This window comes from Symphalangus syndactylus, chromosome 2 (genome assembly GCF_028878055.3).
Source record: "Symphalangus syndactylus isolate Jambi chromosome 2, NHGRI_mSymSyn1-v2.1_pri, whole genome shotgun sequence".
In the NCBI taxonomy this organism is placed as follows: domain Eukaryota; kingdom Metazoa; phylum Chordata; class Mammalia; order Primates; family Hylobatidae; genus Symphalangus; species Symphalangus syndactylus.
In genome coordinates, this window is record NC_072424.2 from 67,138,786 (window position 1) to 67,152,301 (window position 13,516).

Genomic DNA, 13,516 nt, shown 5'->3' on the forward strand with positions numbered 1-13,516 from the left:
GCAATTTATGACACAGCTAGAAGCATGTCAACCAAAGCTCAACCAGCTGACAATAGTTCATATACTTTGGAAATATACAAAATTCTGGAGAATTTTAAAAGCTTATCATCATAGTATTATGTCTAACCTATCGAAATTGAGCGATGTTTTCTGACAACCATCTCTTGGGTTCCACCAGTTCTCCATTCTAAACTGCACTACTACTCACACGTGCATTATCCTCTGGACCTTTCGCTAAGCACCTCTGCTGTCCTAAGGAACCGTGTGACCAGGGAACCACCATACATTTTTACCCAAACAGTTCCAGTTAAATATACCACAATGTAAATAATTCAATCATTTTACCTTCTAGCTTAAAAATTAAGCTTTTCTTTCCCTCTTTCTCTTTGGTCTTTTCTTCCTCCCTCTCCACCCAGGATTCTTTTTTTTTTTTTTTTTTTTTTTTTTTTTTTGAGATGGAGTCTCACTCTGTCGCCCACACTGGAGTGCAGTGGCGCAGTCTCGGCTCACTGCAACCTCCGCCTCCCCGGGTCAAGCCATCCTCCTGCCTCAGCCTCCCGAGTGGCTGGAACTACAGGAGTGCGCCACCACCATGCCCGGCTGATTTTTGTGTTTTTAGTAGAGACGGGGTTTCGCCATGTTGGCCAGGCTGCTCTCCACCTCCTGGGCTCAAGCCTCCCAAAGTGCTGGGATTACAGGCGCGTGTCACTGTGCCAGGTCTTCATCAGATTTTTTTTAAGGAGTCAGTGGCTCCTGGCCGGGCGCGGTGGCTCACGCTTGTAATCCCAGCACTTTGGGAGGCCGAGGCGGGCGGATCACGAGGTCAGGAGATCGAGACCACAGTGAAACCCCGTCTCTACTAAAAATACAAAAAATTAGCCGGGCGTGGTGGCGGGCGCCTGTAGTCCCAGCTACTCGGAGAGGCTGAGGCTCCAGCCTGGGAGACAGAGCGAGACTCCGTCTCAAAAAAAAAAAAAAAAAAAAAAAAGGAGTCAGTGGCTCCTAAAATATTATGACCAATTCTACACACTTGGTCACCTAAGGACATTTCTTAGCCTGACAGCACTCAGGCTAACAAAGCTCCCTCCAATCAATATCCTCAGGCTTTTCTGGGGTTTTTGCATATTCTGAAACCTTACAAAAAACCCAAACATTCACAGTGTCAGCTCTTTCCATAAGGATGCTAGTCTTGCTAATTCCTACTGAGAAACAGCTTTTTTTGGAAGGAAATTTTAAGCAACAGCAAAAGTTGGTGAAATCATCACTAATATCCTAGAGTTTATCATGCAGAGTTAACTGTGGAGTTTCTTCCCCCGACAAAACGTATCAAGGTACAGATAGAAAAAATACCATTTAGAGGATCCAGTGATTCATTTCAAGCCTGTTTTATTAAGCTGAGAAAGCTAGTTGCTTATCTTTATAATGCACCAGAAAGTAATTAGAGGCTAGGATTGCTGGGACTGCTTGTGTAAATATAAAGCAGGATCATTAAATGCAGGAAAGGAATCGCTACGACTGAATACAGATACATTTCATATTAGCCAGTCTGGCAAAAATCAAGGTTAGCTCTCAAGAACAGGGCTCAACTAGGTGTTTTTTTGTTGTTGTTTTGTTTTTGTTTTGCTTTAGCTCTATAGTTAACTGGTTTAGTTACAGAACATTCCCTTTATGTCTGTAATTGTATTCGCCCAAGTGCTGCAAATAGGATATTTAAACGACCAACTCCTCAAATGTGAGTAAATCAGCCGGCAGTAAATAGAAGTCCGCTGGCAGCGACAGGGAGGGAATAGCGACGGTGTTCAGGATGCAGGTACAGCGAGGGGGTTGTTGACTATCGCCCACCGACATCACCTTTACACCTGTTCTCAGGGATGAGTTTCTGACCCAGCTCTACGGGACCGGGCGAAGATGAGAAAAGGGAGAGGCTGGGTGCTGCGGGGCGCGCTGGCCGGCCGGGGGATTGGCAGCGGGCGTCCACCCGGCCACCCCGCCCTGCGGCCTGCACTTCCCGGGCAGGCGGCGGTCTCGCGTAGAGCGCGAAACCAGGAGCTGAGCGGCGAATGGCGCTAGACGCGAGGAGACCGCGGCGGCGACCACCCCGGTCCACCCCCGGTCCAGGGTCACTCCGCCCTCCTCGCCCAGGGGCCCCAGCCCTGCTCACCCGGACTCTTCAGGTTGTAGCGGGTCTCCATGGTGGGTCGCTGGCTTGGCTCCGACCGCCCGGGCCGCTGCCACCTCCTCTCCACGCGGCCGCTGCCCGGGTCTCAGCGCGGCTCGGGCGGACGGGGCCTGGCCGAGGAGCCTCGGCAAATGCCGCCCAGTCCAGCCCGGACTGCGGGCGGGGTGGCAAGGCTGAGTGCGGGCGAGGCGCTCGCTTCGCGATGGCGCCGCCTCCTCCGCTGCGCCCCCGCCTCCCTGAGTGCCTGGCAGGCACCGGCGCCGGCGCCGGCCGGGGCGTTGCTGAACCGGGCGCCCGGGCTGGAGGTCAGCCTCCTCGGGTAACCGCAGGCCCAGCCCTGCCGCGGCCGCCCGGCTTGCGTCACCTGCCCTCGTCCGGGATTTGTGAAGTTGCCCTGACGTGGCAGTAGCTTCGTGGCGGTCGGTGACTACCCAGCTGCCGCCCGCCCGGCGAAGCCGGCTTTGGGAGCTGCAGGAGCGAGCGGCGTCCTCGTCCTCTTGTCCCGGCCCCCGGAAACCGATCTTCCCCTGGGGCCTCCTGGGTCCCCAGGCGCTGGCGGGTTTCACTGGGGAACGGCGCGGCGGGAAGTGGCCCTGGCTCTACCCGCTGTAGGCGAGGTCCGGGACCCCCGGGCCCTTGAAAGCTCGGAGGGGGCGCCGGGCTCTGGCTGCAAAGCTGTCCGCAGCCGGCTGCCCGCGCGCGGTCCCGCGGGGTCTGGGAAAGGCTTTGTTTTTAGATCCAGTCGCTGTTGCTGGGGGCGGGGGTTAAGTGAGGAGGGGGAAAGCCAGTGACAAGGAAATGGAATAGGATTTTGTGTGTGTGTGTGTGTGACGGTGTCACCGCTCTGTCGCCCAGGCTGGGGTGCAGTGGCGCGATCTTGGCTCACTGCAGCCTCTACCTCCCGGGCCCAAGCAATCCTCCCACCTCAGCCTCCAGCGTGGCTGGGACCACAGGTGTGTGCCACCACGCCCGGTTAATTTTTTGTATTTTTGATAGAGACTGGTTCACCGTGTTGGCCAGGCTGGTCTCGAACTCCTGGACTCAAGTGATCCGCCTGCCTCGGCCTCCCAAAGTGCTGGGGTTACAGGCGTGAGCCACGGTTCTGGCCAGAGTTGGATATTCATAACAATTTTTTTCTCGGATAGTGTGTTAGGTGCAAGACATGTTTTAGGCATTGCAGGAGTTTTGGTTTTTTTGGTTTGTTTAGATGTAAAAGCCATCAAAAAAAAGGAATTACATTTAATGTGAGGGAAAGCATACAAATATGAAAGGTTAAACTTCAAAGGACACACTTCCTGCTTCATTGTCCAATGTGTGGGATCGAGAGAGGACTGAGTTCAAAAGACTTAAGGAGTAGGGACCTTACTAAAGGAAAGGAGGGAGGGATTGGGGAGGATAGAAAGGGTTAATCAGGTTGGGCAAGTTTTATTCTGTTATATAAAGATATAAAACTCTTAAATTTGATTTGTTTTCTATTGTTAAAGTTAATCTAAATCTGTGAGTTTCTTGGTGAAATTGGGAGTAAAAAAGTAAAGGATATCTAAAATTAGATGGTATATTTTAAATCATTCTCTGATGTTGTTTTCTGTATAGTTAACTGATAATCTGATTGGCTGAGATATGCAAACAAAACCAAACTCCAGTGCTGGTTCATTCATTCATTGTGTTGAATCTTCAGATTAACTAACACTTGACACCCTCTCCTGCCACAGCTCTACAAAAGCCCCTAATTTGTGCAGTAGGCCCTACCACGCCAAGGCCTGCAAAGCAGGTGCTGTATATAATGCGTTCCTATTTGATAGCTGAGTACTAGAAGCCTTTTGCTATTCAGCCTCCAAGGTCCATCAATCTCTGGGTGCAGTTGTCCTCTGGGGCTCTCCTTTAGCCACCACCACCTCCACTGCTCCCTGTGGCTCTTCTCCCACAGGACTGGTTCAGTAGGAATAACAATCTCTCCTTCCCTGGTTAACAATAACAACAATTTATTGTGGACATGTGCCCATAACAATTTAATTATGGGGGCATATCAAAGCTTAATTACAATCATGCTCCAAGATCAAAGCCAATTCCAAAACTTCTCTCAGCAGAGACATTTACAGAGAAAAGAGAAGTGGCCGGCAGGCACAGTGGCTCATGCCTGTAATCCCAGCACTTTGGGAGGCGGAGGTGGGCAGGTCACCTGAGGTCAGGAGTTGGAGACCAGCCTGGCAAACATGGCAAAAACCTGTCTCTACTAAAAATACAAAAATTAGCTGGGTGTGGTGGTGCGTGCCTGTAATCCTGGCTACTTGGGAGGCTGAGGTAGGAGAATCGCTTGAACCCAGGAGGCGGAGGTTGCAGTGAGCCGAGATGAGCCTGGGAGACAGAATGAGATTCCATCTCAAAAAAAAAAAAAGGCTGAGGTGGGCAGATCACTTGAGCTCAGGAATTCGAGATCAGCCTGAGCAACGTGGTGAGACCCATCTCTGCTAAAAATATACACACACTCAAAAATTAGCTGGGCATACGTACCTGTGGTCCCAGCTACTCTGGAGGCTGAGGAGGGAGGATCAGTTGAGCTCTAGGGGATGGGAGAGGAGGAGCAGGCAGCAGTTAGCCACGATCGTGCCACTGCACTCCAGCGTGGGTGATAGAGCGAGACCCTGTCTCAAAAAGACAGATACAAAGAGAAGAGTAATTTTATTTAAAGGTTACTAAATTCTTTTTTTTTTTTTTTTTTTTTTTGAGACGGAGTCTCGCTCTGTCGCCCACGCTGGAGTGCTGTGGCGCGATCTCGGCTCACTGCAAACTCCGCCTCCCAGGTTCACGCCATTCTCCTGCCTCAGCCTCTCCGAGTAGCTGGGACTACAGGCGCCCGCCACCACGCCCGGCTAATTTTTTTGTGTTTTTAGTAGAGACGGGGTTTCACCGTGGTCTCGATCTCCTGAACTCGTGATCCACCCGCCTCGGCCTCCCAAAGCGCTGGGATTACAAGCGTGAGCCACCGCGCCCGGCCAAAGGTTACTAAATTCTTGACTGACAGCTGGGTGGGAAGGGAGCTCATTTCCTCAGAAAATTTCTTATCCAAAAGTTGCTTATTTTTTTAAACTAGAACACTTATTTCTTCCAAGAAAAATTTACAAATTATATCAGGTAAAGGTTCAATCCAAGATCAAATTTGGGGTAATTTTTTCTTTACTTTTGATGATCCTAAGGAAAACTCCTTTTTTTTTTTCATTTTAAGATTTTTTTTGTAATCCTTAAAGCCGACTTTGTAACTAACAAAAATGACAAAAGATGAGGTTTAAAATGTTTCAGAATCTTAGAAAACATCTTAGAACCACAATCCTTGACCTGTGTAATTCATCTTTTCCTTAGTTAGGAACAGAAGTCCTTTGAAGTGCAGGCCCTTTCTCCAACGCCATTTGCATCCTTGTGCGAGGTCTGGACTATAGTTTTTTAGCATCTACTGTGTAGCAGGCACTTGACATAACATCAACTCATTTATTCTTCGTAACAGCCTTGGAAGTGGCACTGATTATTTATACCCATTTTACAGATGAAGAAAATTTAGGTCTCAGAGAAATCAAGTGTCTACTTCTCAGTTTTTTCAACTACAGATTATTATCTTTCTGGCATATGATTTTTTATGCTAATGAGAGGAAATTTTTCTAGATTTTCATCTATTTCTTGATTTGGTTTGAATACCTTGAAATATATTTTGTAAAGGTTCTTAAAGCTTCAGTGACTTATTAAAAAAAAAACTTCAGTTACTTAACTAGAAAATGAAAGAACCCTGATTCAAGTCCAGGTCTTCTGACTCTGAAACTTGGGTTTTTTTGCTACACTAAAAAGGAATCAGGCTGTTTTGTGTCATTTGATTTTTCCACTATTTGCAAAAAGTATATGCTTCTTACAACCTCCGAGCTATTCTTGGTTCACACATTTTACTTATTCTGTAGCACTAGAAACTTTTTTTTAAATGATTTTCTTGTTAATCGTAAAAGTAATACAGTAGTTCAGTATGTGGAATATGAACAAAATCCAAATCTCCCATAATCCTCCTGCTTAGAAAAGGACATGATACAGATTTTGGTGTATTTACCTTGAGCTTTTGTTTATAAGGCATAGGTATTTTAAGAACTGATATCCCATTATACCATATATACTTTTCTGTACTTAAAATATCTGCCAGTAGCTAACTGGATTACTTGTTTTGCCAGCTGCAGTGTTATTATCACTTAAACTGATAGTGTGAATCGGCTTATTTTACATCAATGTCTTCCTAGGGTAAAATTTAAAAAAAATACCTCAGAAAGCTATATATAAATTTTATTGCATCGCTTCTCAGTCTTTTGGCTAAGATCAAGTGTAGACTTTATTGTAAACATTTTGTTAATTACCTTGAATACTTTGTAATTTCTTTTCTTTTTTTTTAAAAAAAAAACACCTGCTATAGTTTTTTCTCTTGTTTTACCCCCAGGATTTCCCCTTGGGATTGGTTAGTAAGAAACGTGGAACATTTTCCCATGGGGATGTAGCTGGTATTAATGTATTGGAGATGTTAGTTACGTTATTACCAGGGACACAAGTTTAAACTCTGTTTACCTGAACAAAAATGTCAGGCAGGAAGGAGCTCTCGGTTTTTGCATTCCTCACCTTACTGCATTGCAGGTCTAATAGTTACACTTTTGCTTACGATCTGGCAGCCGGCTGAAAGATCTAGGAGAGAAAATGCTTCTTTTTTTTTTTTTTTTCTTCTCAGTTTCTGCTATGTTCAAGATAGGTCTTGCTTGTTCATTCTATTTTAACACTTTTCTAATATATTTCAGGAGAAAATAGTATGGAGGGATATCAAGCAAATATATTTGAAATACAGTAGAGTGCTTAGAATACTAGTTTAGTAGGTTCCTTCACCAGATGACTAGTGTACCATTTCTCATTTTAAAAGGTTTTCCTATAAGTAAGCAAAAAAGTGTTTTCTAAATAAAATAGTAAAGAGTTGTTTGCAACATTATTAAAGTAATTTTTAGCGTAGCTTTCTTAATTTGTCTTTTCTTTGAGACCCAATTTGCTACCATAGCTTGGAATTATCGATCTCTCTCAAAATTACAACTGTTGGTGTTAGGGATGAGGAAAAGGAAGCCTGCTTAGCATTGTGCTTTTGCTTTATTTGCATAGAGACTGCATCTTATTTTTCTCAAAATTGAAAGGTGCTTTAAAAATTAGTAACAAAATTACAATACTTATTCCTTAGTTCTGATGAACTGATGAGTTTGAGTTGTTTCATTTTCTAAGTTTAGCTCTAAAGGAAACACCTGCAACTAAAACTGTCGTTTCTGGGGGAGAAAATGGTGTGCACTTGGCGGTGTGCTGTTTCGAAAGTGTGTTCTCCTTCCCCCCTTCTAAGTCCTCTCCTAATAGCTATTCAAAGCGTTGTCCTGTCTCTACCTTTCTTCTTGTGTCACATATCCTGTCACCCCAATTTGTCATTCCCTGGACCCCTTTTAGCCACTTGCTGATTAATGAAACTTGGTCACCAACAAACTAACCTGAACAGCTTAGAAGTCTGCTCTTCCCTGGGAGTAGTTTCTGTTTCAAAAGTCAAGAATTGTCTGAGTTCAATACTTTCAAACAAATTTGTATTTTATTCACGATTATAGCATCTACAAACTTCCAAAAAATAATGTCATAGATATGAGAAACATTCTTCAGTCTCCAGACAATGCTCAGCACATACATGATTTATGAAATTCTTACAGTAATTCTGCAGCCATGGGGCATTTCGACAATATTACTGTCTTCGGAACAATTAGTACTACACTGCTTCCCATTAAAACCCGTTACAATTATAGGCAAACTTTGATTGATAACCACATCGTCAGCTTATCAAAAGTAGTCCTGTACTTTTTTCAGCACTAACCAACCAGAAGGTATAGGTATGCCACAATCTGCCTTCTAGCATCTTATTAAAAAATACTGGAGCCAGTTTAACTTCTCTGGGGAATTCAAGTTGGGTTTAGGTACATATGCTGGCTGGGCGCGATGGCTCACACCTGTAATCCCAAAACTTTGGGAGGTGGAGGTGGGAGGATTGCTTGAGGCCAGAAATTCAAGACCAGCCTGGCTAACACGGTGAGACCCTGTCTCTGTGCAAAAAAAGGGGGTGGGTACAGATGCTATTAAATAGTAATATATACCATATATGCAGAATGGAAAGTGAAATTTTTCCAAAAATATCATTCCTCAGAAAAGAGAGTCACCTTGTGATTTTGTCTTTGTCCATTTTGAACAAAATACTCTTCAGGAAGACAATATGTCTGAAAGGGCCACAAGTAATGGCAGTTTTCTGTCTTATAAAGGTCACCTAGCAAAATCAGGGGAAAAAAGGCAAAGACATATTTATTAATTATTCCTGAGGGTATGACTTTGGATAACAAGTATTGGAGATCATTAAGTAGGCTTTTAAATAATTATTGAACAGAGAAATACAAGAAGTACTTATTTATGGTGATTATGAGTATGTAGGAAAAAAACCCTGATGTTTAACAAATGGTTCTTGAGATGTAGTAAAATCTCCACTGACAGCATTCTACTCTATGTAAGGCATGCTCTACCTTAGATAACTAGGAGGGAACTGTTAGAGGACTCAGAATGTTGTTTCAGTGATGATAAAGACCCAGTTGTAAACGATGCATGTGAAGTATTTGAATAAAATTGTTTGAGGAAAAACCAATTTTTCTAAATTAGTACCATTTGCATAATTTGTGATATTAGATGTAAATGAGTATTTAAATACTGAATCAATAAATGGTTTAAATAGACTTAAAATTATTTACATTCACAAAAGTTTACATTTGAAATATAGGTTAAATAATGTAAACTCTTAAAGCTGCATAATCAAGTTGGAAAAAATGCTAACGCTTGGGGTATTGATGTGTATGTAGGTATGGAGGATGCAAGAAAGCTCCCCTAGGTGATTGCAACCCTGATCCCCCACCATCTCCCCTCCCTATCCCTTTAAACAACTACAGAGAAAACAGTGTCTCACAAATTATGAGAAGTGTCTAGGGTCCTTATTTAAAAATACAGATTTCTGTATTTCTCCCTGGAGATTCGGATTCAAGAAGACCGGGATGGGGCTGGGAATCTGCATCCTTAAGCACTCTAGATGATTCATAAAATCAGGTAACTTTGGAAAATATGGGCCTAGATCATTAAATGAAACAGTACTATGTGTATTGGTGGCACTGTTTCTTGCACCTTATAAACCTAAGTGAATTCCTTCCTCTCCTACAGAGATGGAAAGATACACAGGACTGGTCTCCCGCAGTCACCCCCTTTACTGCACTGCTTCCCAGGGAAAAGAAACAAAAGCCTAATTACCAAGGCCACCTTATAAGCCATCTGGGAGAAGGCCAGAATTAGTTCCAGGTTATTGGCTATCTAGGTGAGGAAAGTTGAGTACTATGGGTCTTAGCTCTCTGCAAAGCCAGAGGGGAGAAAACTGAGTAGCAGCCCTCTGAGGGACTTAGGCAACAAGGAAAGCAGGAGGCAAACAAAAGCAGCTTGTAGGAATGGAATTCTCCACGTGGTGATGAGGGTTAGCATGGGACTGAGGTTTAAATTGCTCTATCATAGTTGGCCTTTCATGAGAGGGGGCTTGGTTTCATGACTCTCAATTTTGGAAGAATAGAATAACCCTGCTGGCCCCAGGAGCTTATTAGTAAAGATTGAGGAAGCAAGATGGTCAAGGTCTCAGGCAGCTGGACACCAGTTAATCCCCCCACCCTCCTGAGTGTAATCACTGGATCAGCTCCCTTTCAAAATAGCACAAAAGGGCAAACTCATGGATTCTTTTTTTTTTTTTTTTTTGAGATGGAGTCTCACTCTGTTGCCCAGGCTGGAGTGCAGTGGCGTGATCTCGGCTCACTGCAACCTCTGCTTCCCGGGTTCAAGCGAATCTCCTGCCTCAACTTCCTGAGTAGCTGGGATTATAGGCGCGTGCCACCACACCCAGCTAATTTTTGTATTTTTAGTAGAGACGGGGTTTCACCATGTTGGTCAGGCTGGTCTTGAACTCCTGACTTTGTGATCTGCCCGTCTCGGCCTCCCAAAGTGCTAGGATTACAGGCATGAACCACTGCACCCGGCCAAACTCATGGATTCTTGATAATGGATAAGACCAATGTCATCTGAATTAACAAAGGACCCCTTAGGAGTCAGACATGAGCTCATGAGTCACTAAACTCCATGTAACACTATCGTATTATACTCAAGGATAGAGTCTATAATAAAAATGATCCTCTCAGGCCTACAACCCCATCAACCCTTCACCCCTAATACAACCCAGCATACAAAAATACCCAAGGATGGCAGTGAAAAGAAAAACCACTCTAGTAAACACTAGAAAGCCATGATCAAATGAAAGAAAAATTCAAGAACTTACTCAGAATTTCCCGTTTGTTAAGATCTCTTAATTAACAAAGAAGGAAAAGATTTTAGGTTGGAAAGAAAATCCTTAGATATTTCTGATGTGGCCAGTGGGTTCATTCTAACACTGCTTTACAAACCACAGGTTGTGACTCATTAGTGGATTGTGAGACCTTTTTAAAAAAGCAAATGAAAGAGAAAATACCAGAATGCATTGCATGTAGAGAGGATATAACTTGGTAAGTTTTTTTAGTAACATTTGTGTGAGTGTGTGATAGTTTGCAATGTGAACTGTATTTATTGTGGCTCACAATAACAAGTTCAAAATGGATTTCATAAAGGTGAACTACGGTTCTGTCCCAGGGCAATTTTACGTAGCATTCAAACATGGCTTCAGGCATGAGTTCACATGGATGATCTGCTTTTTAAAGATGGTTTAGTTTTTCAAGATTGAATATGAGAACCACACTTCATCTCAGCTTTAACTGCTAAATCATTTATTGAAACCATAAATGTAATATTCTACAAAGAAAAGACTATTGACTTGTGAATATTTGTTGCACTGTTCTTAACAACGTTGTTTTGGATTTTTTTTTTTTAAATCATGGAATTGTTTCTTGGAATAATATGATACTTCAAATTGGTATCTCAAAATCCTGAACGAGACTACTAGAGCTTATATTTTCACCTTCCCAGGACTATTGCAAAATACTGATGATACAACTGAAATAAGATCACTGCCTGAACTTAACTGTAATTTATGATAAAAGTAGGTCTTTTGAGGACCTCTAGGACAAGTATGACACATTTTAAAATCACCCAGCCTTTCAAAATTCTAAATGATGTGAAAGAGTTCTGCATTTACCATCAGATTTTTCTCACATATTCTACTGTTCCTGATGACATGTTAAGAGAATATAAACATTCTTAGGCGACACTCTTATTAATAGTTCCCTGGTACGAACAGATTGAAAAGGGTAGGAAAGTAAAAGAAACTTTTTTTTTTTTTTTTTGAGATGGAGTCTCGCACCGTCACCTGGGCTGGAGTGCAGTGGTGCGACATCGGCTCACTGCAACCTCCGCCTCCTGGGCTCACACGATTCTCCCGCCTCACCCTCCTGAGTAGCTGGGATTACAGGCACACACCACCACACCAGGCTAATTTTGTGTATTTTTAGTAGAGACGGGGTTTCACTATGTTGGCCAGGCTGGTCTCGAACTCCTGACCTCATGGTCCTCCCACCTCAGCCTCCCAAAGTGCTGGGATTACAGATGTGAGCCACCGTGCCCAGCCAAATAAACTTTTTATTAAATCTAATTCTGGAATTGATATTGATGTCATATATGTATTAAGCTGGAAAAGTATATTAAAATAACATTTAAAACTTCCTACTTTTAAGATAATTCACCTCTTAATTACAAGGAAAAGCACTACACGTCAGTAAACATTTCCAATTTACAGCCTACTTCTTCTATTTAGTCTTACATTACATTAATAGTAAATATAGCTATTGATCTGTTGGTTGAACAACTCAATTTCTTGGATGCTAGTTATTATCCATGGTCTCTGCTGTGCACAGTGGTAAAGTCCTACACAACTGCAGTTCTAAAAACTGACATCTATAAAGGACCTATCAAAAATTAGTTGATTTTTCATTATTTTTAGATATTAAAATTCTTTCATGTCCAGTATCTGCCTTTTAGCCATTTCTCTAGCACAGAGTCTGGAATATAATAGGAACCCTATAAATATCTGTTGGATAAAAGAACATTGTTAATTTCCCTCAGAAAGTCACACCATCATAGGAGATTTAGCAATCATTATTGACAAAAGAGTCAAAACTCATGGCTCCTTTTATTTACCCCACACTCTTTTGGGCATGCTTGTCCTCAACACATTGAGGGAGAATAAACCAAGTCCGGAGATGCAGCAAGGCCAGGGAGCAGGGTCTTGTGAACTTTGCTAAGGAGTTTGGGCTGATATCTAGGCATCACGGAGAGCTTCAGACCTGGAGGGTGTTAAGCAAGGAAGCTTAAGAAGGTCAGGAAGCAAGGAAGGTCAGAATTGTGGTGGTTCAGAGAGGCCACTTGGGGTCTGTGTGAAGGATGGATGGATGGATGGATGGGTGGATGGATGGATGGGTGGATGGATGGATGGATGGATGGGTGGATGGACGAATGGGGTAGAGAGACACTGATTAAACAGCTACTGAAAGGTCCGATGCAGTCGCTCATGTCTATAATCCAAGCACTTTGGGAGCCCAAGGTGGGAGGATCACTTGAGCCCAGGAGTTTGAAACCAGCCTGGGCAACGTAGCGACATTCCATCTCTACAAAAAAACAAACAAACAAAAAAATTAGCCAGGTGTGGTGGTGCACACCTGTAGTCCTAGCTACTTGAGAGGCTGAAGTAGAAGAATCACTTGGGCCTAGGAGTTTGAGGTTATGGTACGCTGGGATCATGCCACTGCACTCCAGCATGGGCAACAGAATGAGACTGTCTCTCAAAAAAAAAAAAAAACAAAACTACTGCAATCCAAGTAAACAGGAGATGGTGGTCTAAAACAAGATAGTGGCAGAGGAGATGGAGAGAACAGATTCAATAGACCTTTGTAAGGCTGAGCTGAAAGAACTGAGTGACTGACTGCAGGTGAACAGGAGGGGAGGGAAGAATCAAGAATGAGGCCCAAGTGTCTGGCAGAACCACAGGGAGGAAAGTCACACCATCATAGGTGATTTAGCAAGAAGGAAGCCAATTTTAGACATGTTAGATTTGAGGCTCTTCACCTATAGAAGATTCTAGCAAAGGCATGCTAATTGCAATTTAAGATATAGATCTGAAGGTCAAAAAAGAATTAGGATGGCAATATACCTTTTTGGATTTTATTCCAGATCAGTATTTTATTTTTTTACACATATTGAAAT

General features: G+C 43.2%; 1 protein-coding gene across 4 annotated transcripts in view; it reads right to left on the reverse strand.

The window, feature by feature from the left end:
• UBE2J1 (ubiquitin conjugating enzyme E2 J1) overlaps positions 1–10,739 on the reverse strand; it is a 34,561-nt gene extending 23,822 nt beyond the window's left edge. For 3 of the 4 annotated variants that reach the window (XM_055258727.2, XM_055258717.2, XM_055258734.2), the window contains exon 1: positions 2,162–4,556. In XM_055258727.2, coding sequence (XP_055114702.1) covers positions 2,162–2,192 — 31 coding nt within the window. In that variant the 5' untranslated portion in view covers positions 2,193–4,556. Of the gene's footprint in view, positions 1–2,161; positions 4,557–4,690; positions 4,822–10,607 lie in introns of those variants that run through there. The other variant, XM_063619321.1, reaches the window with a different exon arrangement.
• Positions 10,740–13,516: the final 2,777 nt, after the last annotated feature.